Consider the following 20,912-nt stretch of genomic DNA (forward strand, 5'->3'; position numbering starts at 1 on the left):
TCACACTGTACGAGTACTTTTGGAGTTCAGATGGACGTTCCAGTAATTGTTGAACATCTGATATGAATTTCCAGTTAAACTTAACTAATAAGGCCAAAAAAATCTCACATTATGTTTTTGTATGAAGACTGAAGCAAAGCAACAGCTTCCTTTAAAGCCTGAGGGCACTTTCTCATTTTTCTTTTGTTGTTGCAAAACTTAAAAGAATATTTAACAAAATGCTGTGTACTCCATAGACACACACTCCGATTGTGTGCCAGTCGACGTATGAGCGGCGAAAGCACCGAAGGGAACGAGGCTCACTTGTTTGTGCTGCAGTTGTAAGTATTTCAAGGTCAATAAAAGAGCTCACAGGGTTTCTGTAAAGTCTGTTCATGTAATTTATAAAATTTTGTATTGATCAAATTCTGAAGAGAACAAAAGGTTAAAAAAAGACATAAGTCTCCTCATGTGTGTCCTCGACCCTACCTCATCACAATGACTTTGGAGATGTTATTTACTTCGGCGATTCACCTTCCGGGTCAAGTTATTTAGCTTTAAGATTGTTTCTATCCGAGTTTATTTCTGGTGTCTCAGTGGGGACACCTAAATCATCCGCTCACATGACAAATGACAATTGTTGCCTTGAAATCATAACTTCCCCCCCTTTAAGTCGAGACACCCGGAAGGTGAAACATGGTTTTCATGCACCGATTGATTGGGATTTTGTTCTATTTTGCTTCCATAACATGTCGTCTTTCAGATGGAAAGAAAAGATCCAAAATACACAAGCTGTTTATTTTACCACGTTGCCTATTTGCGTCTGTAGATTTCCTCCAAATCCACCCAAAATTAGAAAATGCCTCATCTGCGTAGGAAAAATTAAATAATTGTCTTAATGTAAGGAAATCACCTGGGGAAGTTGCATGGTGATATACACTATATTGCCAAAAGTATTCGCTCCCTGCCTTGACTCGCATATGAACTTAAGTGACATCCCATTCTTAATCCATAGGGTTTAATATGACGTCGGTCCACCCTTTGCAGCTATAACAGCTTCAACTCTTCTGGAAGGCTTTCCACAAGGTTTAGGAGTGTGTTTATGGGACTTTTTTACCATTCTTCCAGAAGTGTATTTGTGAGGTCACACACTGATGTTGGAAGGGAAGGCCTGGCTCTCAGTCTCCACTCTAATTCATCCCAAAAGTGTTCTATGGGGTTGAGGTCAGGACTCTGTGCAGGCCAGTCAAGTTCATCCACACCAAACTCTCTTATCCATGTCTTTATGGACCTTGCTTTGATCACTGGTGCACAGTCATGTTGGAACAGGAAGGGGCCATCCCCAAACTGTTCCACAAAGTTGGGAGCATGGAATTGTCCAACATCTCTTGGTATGCTGAAGCATTCAGAGATCCTTTCACTGGAACTAAGGGGCCAAGACCAGCTCCTGAAAAACAACCCCACACCATAATCCCCCTCCACCAAACTTTACACGTGGCACAATGCAGTCAGACAAGTACTGTTGTCCTGGCAACCGCCAAACCCAGACTCGTCCATCAGATTGCCAGATGGAGAAGCGTGATTGGTCCCTCCAGAGAACGCATCTCCACTGCTCTAGAGTCCAGTGGCGGTGTGCTTTACACCACTGCATCAATCGCTTTGCATTGCACTTGCTGATGTATGGCTTGGATGCAGCTGATCGCCATGGAAACCCATTCCATGAAGCTCTCTACGCTGTTCTTTAGCTAATCTGAAGGCCACATGAAGTTTGGAGGTCTGTAGCGATTGACTCTGCAGAAAGTTGGCGACCTCTGTGCACTATGTGCCTCAGCATCCGCTGACCCCGCTCCGTCATTTTACGTGGTCTACCACTTCTTGGTTGAGTTGCTGTCATTCCCAATCGCTTCCACTTTGTTATAATCCCACTGACAGTGGACTGTGGAATATTTAGGAGCGAGGAAGTTTCACGACTGGACTTGTTGCACAGATGGCATCCTATCACAGTACCATACTGGAATTCACTGAGCTCCTGGCAGCGACCCATTCTTTCACACATGTTTGTAGAAACAGTCTGCATGCCTAGGTGCTTGCTTTTATACACCTGTGGCCATGGAAGTGATTGGAACATCCGATTTAAATTATTTGGATGGGTGAGTGAATACTTTTGGCAATATAGTGTATAATAGTTAAATTCATATTCACCTCTTCGTGTCTTCAAAACATGTAATCAAGTTAGTCGTACCTATTAGATACAAATCTTCTCCTTATGAATTCTTTAAACAATCCTCTCTAATCATGAACACTCCACCTCCTCCTCCGATCCTCATCACGATTCAGACACACTTTAACCATCAGACGACACACTTTACACACTAATATGTTTTCAGCAGGCAGCCTTAAAAAAATAAATAAAAAAAACGCTACTCAAGCTCTGATATCACAAGAACCAGAACTGCCTGCATTTCAACCTCAACAGAACAGGACATCACACACCCGGGTGCAGGTGAGTCAGGTCCAGATAGGCCCGCTTTGGGAGGAGCCTGATCCCTGCAGCCCCAGGGCACCTGAACAACAGTGTGGTGTTGTTGGTTCATGCCATGTGCTGTTGTGTAGTTTCTCTATTGTGTGTCTGCCCTTTTTGTCAGTGCATGTATCAGATGGTACAGTACTGTGGAAAGAGATTCCCTCCTTGGGGGGGACAATAAAGTCTCCCCCCACCGACCCCAGACTACTAGAGTGTTTAAACACTCCAACAACACACACAGGGGATTAAATGTCCAGCTTCACCTGCTGCTTCCTGGGTGAAAATAATACAAATCAGAGAAACCATCCCCATGTTGGGAGCAATGAGATTGTTGATGTAGGAGAGACCAGAACCAGGAAAAGTGGGGGAAGCTCTGTTGTCAGGGGACATTACAACCACCAAGCTTATAGTAATTGCTTTGACATCTTTCACACCAGTTTTCTCTGAGACAGCGTACAACCTGGGGGGGGGGGGGGGTCTCATCAGGTCCCATCAGGTCCCCTGTGGAAACACAAGAACACAAATCCTCCAGAAACCTTTTGGCTTCACTTAAAGGCAAACGGTCCGTTGGAGAACAATTAAGAATTTGGATTGTAACCTTTTACTCTCCATAGACGACACAGAAAAAACATGCTGTCACATGGTAACATGGGAGGAAACTAAAGAACTGAATCCTGACCACATCACCCTAACAGCATCAATTTCTACGTTTAGTTTTTGGAGGCCACTGTGGGAAAACTGAGCAGCCAGGAACCCCAACGCTGTTTCACCACCACAGAAGAGATTAATCAATTTGTTCACAAGGTTTGTGATCTTCTTGGTACCGAGATGCAAATAAGAAAACAAGCTGACCCATCTGTCCGTCTGCAGGTATCCTTCAAATAACAATTAATTACGAGATTCACTACTGTCCATGCAGTTGGTGCACACTTCTACCTACAATGAGTCAGTTTTCAGAGGTCATGTGACTAGTACAAAAGAAAATGGTGATAGGTGTGAGGTGTCATGGTGTGAACACATGTCAGTGAGTCCAGAAAGTCTGAATATGCTGGGAAGAGAGCGGATGTCTGGCTAGCTAGCTAGGATCCTAAATGGCTAGGTAGCTAGGATTCTAGTTAGCTAGGATTCTATGTAGTTAGCTAGGTAGCTAGGGTACTAGTTAGTTAGGTAGCTAGGATACTAGTTAGCTAGGATTCTAGTTTGCTAGGTAATAATAATAATAATAATAATAATAATAATAATAATAATAATAATAATAATAATAATAATAATACATTTTATTTGTTGGTGCCTTTCAAACACCCAAGGTCACCTTACATGATAAATTCAATTCAATTCAATTTTATAGTGTCAAACAACAGAAGTCATCTCAGGACACTTAACATTGAGCAGGACTAGAATACGCTCAAAATTTCAAGAGTCAACACAATTTAGTTGGTCCTTTAACAGATATGTATTCGGATTCCTTCAATAGGGGTTGTCTCCCCCCCACGTTAAACGCAGCTAATATCTCAGTTACCTTAAAGAGGGATAAGCCGTCTGACATACAGTATGTGGTTCCTATAGACCGATCAGTCTGATTTCTGTAGATTTCTGGAAAAATTACTCCCCACTCTAATAAATCCAGATCAGTCAGGCTTTGTTTATGGACGCTATTCAGCTAGCAATGTAAGAAGGCTTTTGAATATTTTACAATTTACCTCTCAACATAAACAGAAGGCTCTGACCATTTCTCTAGACGCAGAAAAGGCCTTCGATAGGGTTGAGTGGGGCTATTTGTTTGACATCTTGGGGAGATTTGGCCTAGGGGGGGACTTCCTTAAATGGATCCAGACCATATATCACTCACCTACAGCTGTTGTTATAACTAACGGGCGGCGTTCCGAACCCTTCCCAATAGCAAGGGGTGTCCGCCAAGGGTGCCCCCTCAGCCCACTCCTCTTTGCCTTAGCATTAGAACCATTAGCTGAAACTATCCGACTCCATACCGATGTAAAGGGAATAACAATAGGACATGACGAACATAAAATTGCCTTATATGCAGACGATATCCTTTTATTTTTATCCTCTCCTCAGCTTTCAACTTCCACAATTATAGATATCTTTGATAGGTTTAGTATTATATCTGGCTATAAAATACATTTTAATAAATCTAAAGCTATGCCACTGGGAACACTAGATATTACAGATGTTCAGGATGACTTCCCTTTCAGGTGGTCAAGGTCTGGCTTTACCTATCTAGGGATAAAGGTGTCCTCGGACCTGAAAGATCTGCAGAAACTGAACTTAACACCTATATGTACCTCAGTCAAAAGAGACCTGGAGCGATGGCAGAACTTACCTTTATCACTGTTCGGTCGAATCAGTCTCATTAAGATGAATGTGCTCCCTCGACTCCTATACCCTTTACAAATCCTCCCATTATATCTGTCCAAAAAACTTAACTTAGATTTGGAGAAGGCGTTTTCCAAATTCATCTGGCAAGGCAAGAAACCTAGGCAGAGGCTTAAGATATTACAATTACCTACAGACACAGGTGGTCTCTCTATGCCTAATATGTTGTTTTATAACTGGGCCTGCCATGCACGCCACTTCTGGCAGTGGTTACATTCATAGAGAGACCTGTATTGATTCTTGGGCCTGCCACCCTCACTCCCTGTGGAGTTTAATCACCTGTGAAACAAATAAGATACATCCGGAAATAAAATGTAATCCTATTATCTACAACAGTATCAGGATATGGCGTGATATATCCAAATACCTTGGAAGAAGAAGTGCAAAATCCTTATTGTCTCCCATAACCGACAATCCTGACTTTCCTGCAGGTGTTAACTCACCTACATTCCTTTTTTGGAGGGACAAGGAAATTCATGTAATTGGCGATCTATTGAGAGATAATGCTTTTCTATCTTTCCAACAGTTACAAGAAACATTCAATATCCCCAAACAGCACTTTTTTGGGTGCTGTTAATCTACAGATTAGACATTTTATATCCTCACAGACCGCTTCTTTCCCTACCAGCACCTCTTATAGCTATGTCGAGAGATTTCTTCTAGAGCGCAAAAATAGAAAACATTTCATAGCATAATTTTGTTCGCTTCTGGGTTCTTCTGTCACTTACCATTTACCAGACATCTCTCACAAATGGGAAAAAGACTTGAATAACGAATATCTAGAGGATGACTGGCTGTCAGCTATACGCCTGATCAAGTCTACATCTACCTGTAACCGGTTGAGAGAAACTCAGTACAAGATACTTCACAGGCTGCATATTACTCCTATTATTTTAAACAAAATTGACCACTCCATTTCTCCTCTATGTACCAAGTGCAACTTGGAAAGGGGAACATATTTTCATTATTTTTGGGAATGCAAACTGATCTCCAGATTCTGGTCATTTATCTCAAAGGTACTCAGTGGTATATTTAAGATAAAAATTAAAAAAGACCCAGGCGTTTTCCTTCTAGGCCTGCCCTCTAGGGACTTACATCTCACTGCATCACGTTATAAGCTTCTTGAAAAACTCCTTCTTGCTGCCCGAAAATGTATACTGCAAAACTGGATCAAGCCTCTTCCACCTACTGTCACCTTTTGGTACAGAGAGGTCCTTAATACTCTCCCTCATGAAAGGTTGGAGGCTGTTGTGAAGGGTAAAGATGAGTTATTTTTAAAAGTCTGGACCCCCTTTCTGGATTATATACCTGCGGATCTGAAAAATCTGCTAATGATGAATAGGACTTCCCCCGACCATAGGCTGCTGTTGATTGTTTACTCGTGGTTAAATACTGACTGGAATCAAACCAGAACTGAACTGTAATTATTTTATTTTTATTTAATTTAATTTACATATTATTTATTTATTTTTCACTATTTATTTATTTTAATTGTATTAATTCTGATCATTTAATTATATATCATTCATTTTATGTAGTTATTTTAACTTTATTTGTATCTATTCCATTATTATCTTTATTATTTATTATTGTTATTTTCCAACTTTTTGTCAGTAATATCACAGCCCTGGTGGATGTAACTTTTTTTTTTTTCTTCTTTCTTTTTTCTCTCTCTCTTCTTGTCTAACTTTGTATTACATGTGCTGTCTGATGGGTTGGGTCGGGGGGGTTGTTTTTGTGTTGTGTATTGTTTACGTTTGGAAAAACAATAAAATGTGTTTAAAAAAAAAAAAAAAAAAAAGAGTCAACACAATTTCAAAGTCCCAACATCACCCAGGGGCAAGCTAGGATTCTAGTTAGCTAGGTAACTAGCGATACAGATTCATCCATGAAACTGCTGTTTGTGTCTTGTGTGAACAAATTTGTTTGTCACATTTTTGTTATGTATCAAATTCTTCGCCAAGCAAAACCATTATTATCTTAACTATGAACAGTTTTGTTGCCTTTTTAGGCTTTTGTTCGTTAATAAAACTGCCCCCCACTGAGTGCAGTTTAGTCTCTTATGGGAATAAAACAGAAGACAGTAGAACCTTTCTGACCGTTTGATATGTTCTGACCTGAGATCAGTCAGAGACTCAGCTGTAATTCAGACGGACCGCTCAACAAGGAAACCTGCAGATACATGGGGTTAAAGTAGGGTCACATGGCTGCAGGGGATCTGGAGCGTGAGTGTGTGTATGTGTCTGTGTGTGTGTGTGAGTGTGTGTGGAGGACAGGAGGGGGGGCGTTGGACCACAGAGAGGAGGGGTCAGGCCCAGTGATTGACAGGCCTGTCAGAATCCCCATAATCCCCAGAGTGAGAGTCTGGTAGAATGAGAATGATGGTCGTGTGACGGTCAAAAATGTTGACGAGAGCGAACCAAGTGTCTCGGCGGGTGAATCACGCCGCCTATCATGCCGCCTCTGATCGGTTCCAGCAGTGGACGGACGCTTCCAGGTCATGTTGACGCGGATGCATTTGTAAATGCCGTCTGATGTCATTGACATAACGCTGCAGATATGATGACAGGAACCCCACCGTCATGTGTGTCACATCTTCTGGCAGCAGGTAGACCTCTAAAACCAGCATCTTAAAAGTAGTTAGCTTGTCGTCTTGCAGCCGGACTTAACCAGACAAAGCATGACTTCACAATACCAATCATCATTATTCCATTACTTCTGCATCACTTTTGATCCGTTTATTGCAATTAAATCACAACAAAGTTGTTGGATTTCATCGCATACATCTTTGGTAAACCGGCCCACATGGATCTTGCTAGATCCAGTGAATCCAGCTTGGTGAAATCCACCTAGCACCTCTGGATGATGTCATGAACCCAGAGAGTTTGGTTTCCTGGTGGATCCGGAACTTGGGATCTACGTGGAGGGAAGCCCCACCTCCTCTCCAGGAAAATTTGCATGGCGTTTGGTGTGAACGCCTTTATACTTCAACAGTTACCCTAAAGATGCAACTATCTTGACAATCAAAATTATCTTTAAAATGCAAAAAACATTATACATGTAATCCATGACACAGTTCAAACAGTCCAACTGTCCATCGCTGTTGACTGTCGTACGTACTTCAGACCAGCATGGGGAGGGCGGAGGACCAAAACAGACCGAGATGAACTTATCAAAACGGATCTGCAGGAGTGTGGAGGAGGTCAAAGCGAGAGACAAATCTGTGTGTGTGTGTGTCACTGGCAACATATTACTGCCCCGGTCGGTGTCACTTGAGACATCAATCTTGGACCCTTTCATCCCCTGAAGGCTTAGTCCTGGTCCTGTACCTGTTCCGCCTAACAAAGCAGCAGCGTGACGGATCGGAGTCCCGGCACAGTTCCAGCCGGCCGGATTGACACTTTAACACAACAGGAAAGAAAGAAAACCAGAAACAAGCAGCCGAGCGTCTCGTCACGCTCTGCCTTCTTTGTGTTCTCATGGTTTCTTCACTTGTAGCCAAACACCAGTAATCCGCTTCGCCGCGGGATGATGGTTATAATGCTTAAATAGAACGCCTGGACGCTCTTCAATTCATCACAAAACTTGAAAAAAATAATTAATAATACCAGCTGTTTATCAGACGGGGGGGGGGGGGGGGGTGGGGGGGGGGTTGTAATGAGCGGTAAATGGGGTGGAGGGGAAGGAGGAGGAGGAGGGAGGCGGTGAAATGCCAGGTAATTACACACCACCACCAGCCTCTTTCCTGCCCCGGATTCAGGTTCTACCAGGTGCAAGTTGTTTGTTTGCAAAAAGAACCAGAATACATGTTTACGATGCTGAAATACAGAACGTTTCTGCCTTTGTTTGCTCACTATGAAGCACAATAAAGAATAAAGACTTCAGATAAGCTAATGATAAACTACATTTACTGGCTCATCAGTCAGCAGACATGTTACTCCCTTTGTCCAACAGTCAGAAATACTGAAGTTATAATCAGCAGATTGGGATATTTGAGAAACATGAACTAGATCATATTTGTCATATTTTGATGATTGATCGAACATTTTACATTTACATTTAGGTCATTTAGCAGACGCTTTTGTCCAAAGCGATTTACATTTAGCAGACGCTTTTGTCCAAAGTGTATTAATTGAATGGTTAATCGATAATTAAAAAATGTGACCATGTGTGATTTCAAAATGCTCCATATATATTATGTCAATTCAACACATGCAAAATATCTGCAAAACACATTTTGCCCAACTTAAACAGTGACTGAAATTCACTTTTACTGAATGCGTACTTTGATAAATAATTCCTACAGATTTTATAGTTTAACAACTTAATTTGGATCTGAGGGAACAACAATTCATTCCTCAGGGCTGTTTGTTTTGTTGCCTTTAGGGTGACAAAGTCAAACTGTGGAACCTTGATCTCACAGCCTTGACCCTCCAGAACCGTGGATGAGAGCGGGTTCTCTCTGCACGGCTGTGTTGTTGAGACGGTGACGAGCCAGCGATGCTGTGTGTGTTCCTGCCAGCGCTGCATATGTTTGCTGCGAGCGTGCGGCCGTCAGTCAGCGGCGTCTTGGCTGAGCAGGCGTGAACACGGTGTGAACACGGTGTGAACACGGCGTGAACGAGGCAGTCCTGCTGAACACGTGAGTCAGTGTGAGAAAACACGCAGAGGATCCAACCTTCTACATCACGACGCTTCACTGCCAAGATCCTTCACATCGAGCAAGAGATATTATAACAATATTATATAATACCTCTGGATTGCGTTGTGGATCGATGAAGGGTTCACACATACTGTGTGTTCTGGGATCCAGAAGCTTCTGGACTTCTAGAAATTCTTTAGATCCAGAATTTTTCATACTGCGAATATTTCCAGAGATTTATCTTCCGAACTGAGAACTCTGCTTTATATAGCAAAATGCAACAGTTCCTAGGTGAAGGTGCAACCCCCAATCATATTACAATGTATACTAACTAATAAAAAAAAATCATCAGGAGTTAACCCATCATTCATCATCATTAACCCCCTAAAACCACCTAAAAATGTCAAACTAAATATGTCAATGTTTCTAAAATCAATATCTCTGAAAATATTGTTTTGTAGTGGACATGTAGATATGTAAATTTAGGAAGAGTTTGAAACACTGGAAGGTGTTCGTGACAAGCGGCAGGGGAGCTCAGAGGCTCCGCCCCCTTCCTCCTCGTCCCACCTGGACAAGAGGCTTAGCAGCGTCGGGTTTCCTCCGCACAAAAGGCCAAAAAGGCCGAGGTAGCAGTTACATTATAATTTCAGGGGAGGAGAAGGTCTGGACGGAAACCAGAGAGCATGATGGGATAGGTGGGAGGTGCAGCAGTGGTGGCGGGGCAGCAGATTAAGGAGGTCAGGTGACGTTGTGGTGGTGCTCGTTATCTCAGCTGTTCAACGACTCAGATGTTTCTCACATCAGACAACACAACAGAGGACTCATTCTCACCTCAGATTCATTCTGTTCTCTGGTTTAGTGATTTTCTATAAATGTAAATGTCATTATCTGGCATTTATAATTCATCCTTCCATTCACACGACAGTCAGGGGGGAAGACTCTCATTATAATTAAATAGATGAAATATAGAAGTACTCCTCCACAGAGTTCTACTACATCGTAACAGTTGTGACAAATATATAGATCTGAGTTGCCATTAAAAAATTGATCTGGACTCATTGATAGGCACAAAATAAATAATGTGTCGAAAATAAGTGTGTGATGGCTGTTTGTGAAGTATCGTTTGTACCTGCACCACCACGTTTTCTTTCTGTGAGTTGGACGACGTTACGATACAAAACCAGAGTTAAAGGTTAAAGGCATGCGGTGTCGAACACAGTTCTTGTGGTCTAGAGTCCGCCTCCCCACCTGGAGGCCTAAAGGCCTTTACAAACTGGGAGCATTGTTTTTTCCATCTAGTTTTTTTTTTTACGTTTATTACGCAGCAAAAACCAGCCGCCATTTTCTTTCAGAAGAAGGTCGACTTTGTGATGAATAAAAACATCAACCAATCATGTCCATTTTACTGTAAAACAGAGGCTCCAGATGAGAAACTTTAATGCTCCTTGACAAAAACAAAGCAGACCAGATTCACTTCTTCCATTCGTACCTTTCACAATAAAAGCCTTAGACATACAGTAAACACAGACGGAGAGGTTCACTAACATGAACTCAATAAAATAGACAGACACCCTCTCATACGCTGCTCTCGACCAATGGGATCCTGCTAGATGGTCCTCTATCGGAACCTTTTATTGAGAAACGTGTTGCAACTGTTTTTGCATCGTTGCCTATATGAGTAGTTTTGATGTGAAATATTCGCAGGCAGACATTTCACATTTTCGTGTTGTTCATTTGTTTAACCTCACATGTGTAAAGTCCTTAACTGTCAATAATATTTCTAAATATTCAAGACACCCGTCAAATAGTAATATTACACTTGTCACTATTGGAAGAAGTAAAATTGTCTACATTGAGATCAATGTTTGTAGCATTTAAGAGGAAACATTTTTATAATAGATCATATACATTTAATTAACAGCCAAACTATAATAGAAGAAGTATGATGAAGTATGTATTCATTTATAAATTTTCCTCCTCATAGTTCCATGCCATTTGGAGAGGTTCACAAAACTGATCTTAAATATCTTTCATCCCAGTGTTTGCCTTTAAAACTTTTCTTTAGGAGATGTAAAATGTTAAAAAAAATGATGTAAAAAAAAAAACCTTCCTTGTTATTTCTGAGCCGTGAATCTTGAAAACAACAGGTCGCCGCGTCTTCACCGGATCTAATTTGATTGCTGCCAAAAAGTTAACGCCTGATCACCTACACACTTTAGCTCCTGCATGGCGGCTACGTGCCTCCTCCTCCTCCCGCGCCTCGCTCCCCGTCACCTCTGATATCTGCCACATTGCCGCCGTTCATTAACCGCCCGACACCCCAAACGCCGCCGCCCACAAAGCGACACTTCAGCGAAACACATCTCCAAGGACAAGAGTGCAATTAATTAGGCTTGTTGTGTGATCTTTGGCTCTGGAGCTGCAGATGGAATGAAAGAAAGACGCTTTCACACACGTTTAACACGATGAGAAATGCAGAAAAACCCAACAAGCACACGAGCAAACGCAAAGAGACGCTTTGCATTTCCTGCTTCGTGTTGCAGCCGACGCTTCGACTGGTTGAAACAGAAACACAGAAACCGACGGTGAATAATAAACCAGGACTCACTGGGACCTCCACATACTTGGCAGCTGCTTTCACCTTTGGGGGGCAGCAGGGAGTGGGGGGGGAGAAAAAAGAGTGACACTGAAGTTCAGCAGGGAAGATCTGGTTTCCAGCAAATAACAGGTTTCCTGTGTAAGCACTGAAAGCAGCAGCTCGGGAACAAAAAGAGGGCTACTCACTGTGAAGGAGAGGATTGAAGAGAAGAATGTGCCTTCATCGTATCTCGAGAGTTTGGAGAGGACACCGTCTAAAACAGCAGCAAACTGGGGGGGGGGGGGATGAAAATAACAATAACAATGTTTTTATTGTTGTAAAAAAAAAGTGAAAGCTTTTTCTAAAAATCAAGTTTCCAGGATGCAGAGATCTGGTTTAAATCTGCAGCGGCATGTGTTCCATCTTTTTTTTTTCATGAAATTAAAAGTCATAAACACATCATAGTTACAAGCAAGATAAAAACAAAATTTATAATGTCATAAAAATGTTTTTTAAATATTCAATGGAAATGGGCAAATTCATCAAGTTAGCAGCTAAGAGTAAAGCTTAACCATCCATATAAAAATAATCAGAATTAAATAAAAACATTAACAAAAGCAAAAAGAACAAATAAAAAATATATATTTAAAAAATAATATATTTAAAACAAATGCAATCAGAATAAAACAAGTTAAAATAACAAGTAAATATACAAAACAAGTGGATCATTATTATTGAAATTAGAGCATTTGATTTGATAAAAAGGCCTTTTACCTTTGTGACAAGGGAGCAAATCATGTCTTTGAACGCCTCGTCAATCAGAACATCGATCTTGGTGTGGTACTGTTGCTGCATGGGGTTGGGGTGGAAGGGCAACATTTTATTATTTTCAGGAAACTGACGGGACAGAAAAATCCCTCCCGTCAGAACAACGGTGTCATCTGTAAACCTACAACACACGGTATGAACGTCAAGACTTCACAAACACACACTCACACTCACACACACACCCGACACAGCGAGGTCTGTGTGGCGGTGCTGAGTTAAGCAGCTAATAGGACCATTATGCGGCTGAATGACATTCCCGTCCACGCTGGAAACGCGAAGGAATCTGAAGGATACTTTTTGTGCGTCTCCCTACAATTATAGCAGCCTTGTATTCCTCTAAAGCACCGGTCCAGCTGCGAGGACCAAAGGCTCACACAAGATTCAATTAATCCGCCATTTCATGTCTCGTTTGGCACCCCGCCCCCCCAAAAAAACATATTCATGGCACCTTTTCCCTTGAAGGAAGGGAGAGGAGAAAAAAAGGCCGGGCTGAGCGTTGAATGGCAGCAGCAGGGAAGTTCATCTCGCGTCCACAATGCCCTTTCACAGGCGTCTAAAGAACACCCAAATTAAAAATTTCAATCAACAAAGCGCACAGATCACTGACAAATTGTGGGTACTGGGAGGTCACCCAGTGTCCCCCCCCCCCACCTCAACAACTCAACGCAAAATGGCAGCTGCCTTTCAGCGTGGCGAATCTCTGCGTGGCGAATCTTGAGGGCTTTTCTTTCTCGCTCTTCTTCCCTCAATTAACGTTGCTGCATTACTTCTACAAAGGCCGGCAGGAAAAGCAGACAGGAAAGGAAGAAATTGTTTGGTCTTATATACAACAATTAGAGCTTTTAAAACTTTTACGTGGTTGTTGATCTGCCCCGTAAACGCAGAGTTCATTAATCCGACCGATGCTCTGCTCGCTTGCCAGTTGAACTCCCGAAGTACAAATCTTCACTTTTCCCAGAATCGAGTAAAGTGAAAAGCAGAATTTCTCGCTGAGACACCAGAAACCCTTTAGTGCAGATGGACAGCAGAAAACTGACCATGGCGAAGGTCAGGACCGAGTTCAGGCCGACGTCCTCGAGCCCCTTCAGACGGCTGGTCAGGGGTCAGAGGTCAGGACGCCTCATTCACAACACCTACTGGCAAGTGAACATGAACATGCATCAGCCGAGCCATATTCATGGAAAATCAATTTGTCTGCCGATGTTGAAAGACCACAAAGGAAGAATTCTGCTGAATTCAAACGTCAGCATGAGGGCAAACCTCACACATTTTAACACATCAACCCGGCTGCCAGAATAAAATGACGACAGTCTACGTTTCTGCAAAACCAAGGATACATTGAATCTCAATGTTTCTGAACCAAAAATATGTTTCATATTAACGTTTCTAGATGCTGCTTTTGCTGTTTCTGAACTGCATTCTCTACATTTGAGCAACAAAAATCCTCAGTATGGTTTGGTATGGTTCAAATTGATGCTGCTTTTGGTTTCACATGGGGCACAAATACCCGTTTCCTGGGTGAAAGTCCTGTGTGTGACCCATCACCTCCTGGACAAATGTATGAGTTAATTATACGTCAAACCTATACATAAAAAACAAACGAAATTCAAGAGAACGTATTTGTTCCCTTGAAAATTAATACATTTTGTTGTACAACAATGTAATGTATCACAGCATTTTTAGCTACCGCCGATTTCCACAGAGATGGACCAGTAGCCTTTGTTCGATAATCTAACAGCCATCTCCATCTCCCCTTATTCCCAATCAGCATCTCCACTGTTGACTATCCAAAATCAATAAAGCAAGAAAGAAGAGTTGCCTCTCCCACATTGTGTCAAAAGTAAACAACTTGATCTGTTAGTAGCAAATCCATGAGACTATTATTGCTGTTGAACAGCTGGTTGAGCTGCTGCAGCCTCCAACGATTCACCAGAAGAAGACGAAAATGATCATGAGTGGAAAGCAGATGGCGTTTCACTTCTTCAGGTGAAAAATTATAGTTTCTAAAATGTTGAACACCTGATCCAGCTAATCAGATGTAGATATTCATTGGCCTCTCCAGGACTACTACTGTAAAGCATTGTGTCGTCTGTATCAGGTGTCAACTCGTTTTTTGAGGCTCTCGTTGTATGTTTAAGAAGTTTTAAACAAAAATTTAACAATTAAAAAAAAATGCAGAACATTAAAAAAAAAAAACCAACAACAACAAAATAAACAAACAAAAAAAACCCTGACCTCATCAGGCAACAAAAAAGGCGTTGTGGTACACTTCTAGTTTTCAACCTGCAGAACGTTCTCAGTATGAAAGGTCAAAGGAAGATGTGCAGCACTGAAACGCCACCACAAGAAAAGGCTTTTATATAAAAACTAAAATTAACTTGTGTGTGACATTCAATTTAATTCATGAGTTGAGTTATTCTATTAACATGGGGAAATATTTAAAAGTAAGGAAACATTTGGTAATACTTGGTAAATTGCTAAACTGTAGTTAATAATTATTTTACTGCTAACAAACTTGATAATTAATGTTTACAAATTATTAGTAATGTTATACTTATACTGTTAGTTTGTCAGATTGTTGTTGCACATATAACATTTTAATACTAGTGTGGTATTTGTTCATGATTACCAAATTTGTATTTTTTAGAAATTGTTCACAAACATTATGTGATGTTATTATAAGTTAATGATTATTATACATTGATAAACCGTTAATAAATGCTTTGTTAAGCATGAATAAACATGATTTAGATAATTAATACTATGTTAATAACTTACTAATCATAAGCAAATAGTTTTGAAAGTAATAATAAGGTGATAATGGTTTACCAATGTTATTGCTATTAATATTGTTATAATCTCTTATCAGCTATGATACACTCATATCACACAAACTAATGATACATTATCAAAATTATAGCATTACTAATAACTATTAACATTATTAATTATCATTTCATTGTTTAACCATAAAGTAACTAGTATAACTATGATGTTTAATGAACCAGTTTTCCATTTATAAATGCTGGTTATAAAATGTTGCTTTAAATGTAGGAGCTTGTGTGACAGGAGGAGAAGTGTGACAGGAAGTGAAGTGTGAGGTGATGGAGGGACTTACCCACTGTTTGTCAGACTGGGAGTCAATGACGTGCAGGGACATGGACATGGGCATGGGGGATGGGGGAGAACATGAGACAAGGAAGAAAAGGGCAAACGCAGTCAGCCAATCACATTTTAAAACACAGCAGTGACATTAAAAAAAACATCTTATTAAAATATCAAAATATTAAAAGTCATGTTGTCCAAAACCGACTGCACATTCTATGGTGACAACAAAGAAGAAACCCGTTGTCAAGTCCAAATGTGTCTCTGGCTGTAAAACCAGCTGATGTGGTGATTCAAATAAAGTGCCATAACGAAAGTTATCTAATTACGATTAATGTCCTCCTATCTGAAATTAGTTCATTTGAGGTCGTCAGCTATGGTTACGCGAGTGAACACAAACACACCTGAACTGTGTGTTGGATGTTAGGAAGGAAGACGTTTCAGTGATCTAACGGTCCGACAGTTTCAAGTCAGTTTCACTCTGATGGTGAAAAACACAAACTGTCCGTCTTAAGTCATGTATCTGATATTCAGACTCAGTTTCTACTAACAAGGAAAACATTCTGCCAATGTTCTTGTTCTGGAAACTAGACTAGACAGGATCAGGGCCTCACCACACCAGGATTTAGGATTTCAGGCCAACATTGGATATTTTAAATGGAATCGCTGCAATTAAAGTGATTTAACTCATAAAGGATAAGTAAATCCACAATGTTTGTGTAGAATTCAGTCTTGTGAACTTGGACATCTCACAGTGTTACCTGCTTAGTTCCCACATGGGTTTAGTGATTAGCGTGATTAACGTGCCCATAGCTAGCTAGCATGTTACTGGTCAGCTTGATTCGACACAACCCAGTCGCCAGATGGGACACATTGAATATACGTTTAAAATTGATTAGAATTTCATAAGTACATACATCAGTGTCTTATCATGCTAGCAGAAACGCACAACGCCACAGGGTTTAAATACGATGATCTAGGATTAGGCAACAAAATGACTTAAAGATGATGTTTGTGTTAAAATAATAAGATAATGTAATGAACTGCGGACATTAGCAACATTTCTGAAGTAATAACGTTACATAAAAAGTCCATGTTTACTTTGGTTACACGAGGGACATGAACAGTGGTCTCCTTGGTGAAAGTCCTGTGTTTGTTTTATGTAACAACAACTACTGTAAATAAATAACAGCCATCATGTGCATTTTTTCTCTTCAACAGGCATCAAGCCAATGTTTACTTTTAGTTTCACACAAGACATGGACAGGGCATCCTGGGTGAAAGTCATGTGTTTGTTCTACAGGTAAAGTAACATCAGTAATAATGTAACTACAACTAAACAACAACTGTGTATAAGATTTATAATAAGCGTAAAGTCAATGTTTAATTTTGGTTCCACACAGAACACGGACATTGGTCTTCTGGGTGAAAGTCCTGTGTTTGATTGACCCATCTTACCCACGCTTAGTAGACTTTTGAGTTTATGCTTAAAAAAGATATTCAACGTATCCGTGGTTTGCAGAAACGTGCAATCGTTGGATCACTGCACTGTGGTTCCTGTGGACCTGGAACCTGGTCTTTACACATACATATACATTTTGTATGTATATATGGATGTAGACTACAGCAGAGGGGAGGTTGTGGCCCCAGCTCACCTCCTGACCCGAGTCCAGCACGCACAGTTTGGAGCACTGCTTCTTGGCGTCCATCAGCACGTTGAACATGGTGCAGACCGACAGCGGCACTCTGAACTCCGTCGACTTACTTGCCTTCTGCATTTTGGCATCAAATGCAGATTTTGTTCTGTGCAGAAAAAAATCCCCAAAAGGTTTATTTCATGATTGCTGTTGCTCAAAAATGTCTGAAATTTAAATGTATTTTCTGAAAAACTGCAAGACGTTATTATAACATTACAAACAAAAGTCCACAGATATAAGTTTATTTGAGAATCATTCCATGAACATTAAAGTATGAAAAAGGGATTAAAAGAGATTCACGTTGGCAGATGTGTGGAAGAAAAAGAGAGAGAGAAAGAGTGAGAAGGATGGAGACAGATGTGGAACCCAGAGGTCCTGATCTAGCTGTGGTGACCTCTTATTCTGACCTCTTGACACAGGCCTCCATCATGTCGCTAGCCATCAGCTTCAGTCTCTGCTCAAGGTGTTTGGCGAACTCGGGCTCTGGCCAATGGAGGTCCAGCACGAACATCTGCAGAGCATCCAGCTTCCAGAACAAGTCCTCCGAGGTGGCCGAGCCATTGCTGCAGGTCGGAGGAGGTTATTAACGGGATATCACAAAAATCCAACAAAAACAACACAAACCTGTTCTGTGTTGCCACACAGATCTATTTATTACACCAAAACCATCGTAATAACATAAGTAGCATTAAAAAATAGGACTTTCATACATAAAAAGTGTAAAGTCAATGTTTATATTGTTTCATATGGGACGTCTCCTGGGTGAAAATCATGCGTTTGTGTTACATTTAACGCAACAAATGTAATTATGTCCTATGACACCTGCCCTATTTTCTTACATAACAAGCATCACGTCAATGTTTACTTTTTGTTTCACACAGGACACGAACAGCCAGTCTCCTGGGTGAAAGTCCTGTGTTTGTGGTCCATGTAACGTAACTACTAACGCAATAACGTAACCACCGTAACAACGTAACTACCGTAATACAGTCACTACTGTAATAACATAACACACAAGTCCTGTGTTTGTGGTCCATGTAACGTAACTACTGTAATAACGTAACTAACATAATAACGTAAGTACCGTAATAACATAACTACCATAATACAGTCATTACCGTAATACAGTCACTACCGTAATACACTACTGTAATAACATAACCACTGTAATAGGGGTGTGAATCTTTGGCTTCACAGCGATTCGATTCGATTAACGATATAGTAGTTGGCGATTTGATTCAAGGACAATTTCTTTTTTTGGAACGATTCGATTCTGTAACCAAAATTCTATATCCATGAAATAAACAAGGGCTGCACGGTGTAGTAGTGGGTAACACTCTCGCCTCACAGCAAGATGATCCCGGGTTCGATTCCCGGGTCGGCCCGGGTTCCTTCTGTGTGGAGTTTGCATGTTCTCCCCGTGTAAGCGTGGGTTCTCTCCGGGTTCTCCGGCTTCCTCCCACAGTCCAAAGACATGCATCGGGATAGGTTCATTGATGACTCTAAATTGCCCGTTGGTATGAATGTGAGCGTGAATGGTTGTCTGTCTCTACATGTCGGCCCTGCGATAGACTGGCATCCTGTCCAGGGTGTACCCTGCCTTCGCCCAATGACAGCTGGGATCGGCTCCAGCCCCCCCCCCCCCCCCCCCCCCCCCCCGCGACCCTGAATACAGGATAAGCGGTAGACAATAGATGGATGGATGAAATAAACATGCAATAATGGGAGTGAGACTATCTGTATTCTTCTGAAAGGTGAAAAAATAAACAGACCACAGAATTACTTATTTAACATTCATTCTATAAAAAAGTAGTCCTGCATAATATTTTATTCTGAATACAAAAATGTAATGCTCAGTTATTTTGAACATTTTTCAATAGACATGCTGGCAGGGGAGAGTGTCTTAAACGTATTAAAACATTAATCATAATTAAGAATCACGATTAATACGATTAAATGCATTATATCGATTATTGGTGAAGCCAAAACGATTCACGCTATTTATTTATTTTAGCAGATCGATTTAGTTGAATCTATAGGACTGACAATTGATTCATCGATTAATCGAATGAATCGTTACACCTCTAAACTGTAACATAACTACTGTAAAAATGCTGTAAAAAAACTACCATAATAACGTAACTACCATAATACAGTCTCTACTGTAAAAACATAACCACTGTAACATAACTACTGTAATAACATAACTACCATAATAACGTAACTACTGTAATAACATAACTACCATAATAACGTAACTACCGTAATAACATAACTACCGTAATAACATAACTACCGTAATACAGTGTGACGTCCCTGTTCTGATAGCTTCTCGGTGCCTTCCAGGAACACCAGGAAGCAGTGGGCCGTTCTAAGCAGACCACACCTTAGGGTGTGGTGTCATTGATAAAAGGCTGCCTCAGTCAGTCTGCTCTCTCTCTCTGGTGGTTGAGCAGCTGACTGCTGCTCTGGCCTACAACCTGCTATAGTTTGTTTTCTTACATACATACACACACACATGCCCACGCACACACCCGCACACTCACACACACTACATTTGATGCAACACACAGACACATTATGTTCCTTTTGGGTTGTTTAGTTTAATAAACACTGAGAAATTCTCAGAGCTCTGTGTGTGTGCCCTCTCCTTTGTTTCAACCTGAGAGCCAGGGTTGTAACAACAGTCACTACTGTAATAACGTAACTACCGTAATTACCATAATAATATAAATAAATGACCTTATTTAAATGGTAAATGGCCTCATTTATATAGCGCTTTTATCCAAAGCGCTTTACAGTAATGACTGACATTCACCCATTCATACACACATTCACACACTGACGGCAGAGTCAACCACGCAGGGCAACAGTTAGGTTATTACGGTAGTAACTACCGTAATAAAGTAACTACTGTAATAACTTAACTACCGCAACTACCGTAATAACATAACTACCGTGATAACGTAGCTACCGTAATACAGTAACTACTGTAATAACATAACTACCATAATAAGACAACACCTGAAGCTTCATAGTTTGCTGATGAAAGGAAGCATTTCAGAATATTTCATTTTCATTTAGGCTTTTGTCCAAAGCGACTTACAATAAGTACATTTGTCGAAAGAAAGAAAACGCAACATATCATTGCCGATAAAGTAAGAG

The 20,912-nt window shown here is 40.8% G+C and overlaps 1 protein-coding gene across 3 annotated transcripts in view; it reads right to left on the reverse strand.

The window, feature by feature from the left end:
• The window catches only part of cadps2 (Ca++-dependent secretion activator 2), a 187,428-nt gene that overhangs the window by 8,924 nt on the left and 157,592 nt on the right, over positions 1-20,912 (reverse strand). Inside the window, exons 20-25 of one of the 3 annotated variants that reach the window (XM_084018539.1) lie at positions 18,155-18,310; positions 17,706-17,853; positions 16,064-16,078; positions 12,892-12,966; positions 12,324-12,407; positions 12,148-12,180 (exon numbers count right to left, since the gene is read on the reverse strand). In XM_084018539.1, coding sequence (XP_083874665.1) covers positions 12,148-12,180; positions 12,324-12,407; positions 12,892-12,966; positions 16,064-16,078; positions 17,706-17,853; positions 18,155-18,310 — 511 coding nt within the window. The remainder of the gene's footprint in view (positions 1-12,147; positions 12,181-12,323; positions 12,408-12,891; positions 12,967-16,063; positions 16,079-17,705; positions 17,854-18,154; positions 18,311-20,912) is intronic. The other 2 variants (XM_084018540.1, XM_084018541.1) reach the window with 2 other exon arrangements.

The sequence above is a fragment of the Eutrigla gurnardus genome (genome assembly GCF_963514095.1).
Source record: "Eutrigla gurnardus genome assembly, chromosome: 9".
Lineage (NCBI taxonomy): Eukaryota > Metazoa > Chordata > Actinopteri > Perciformes > Triglidae > Eutrigla > Eutrigla gurnardus.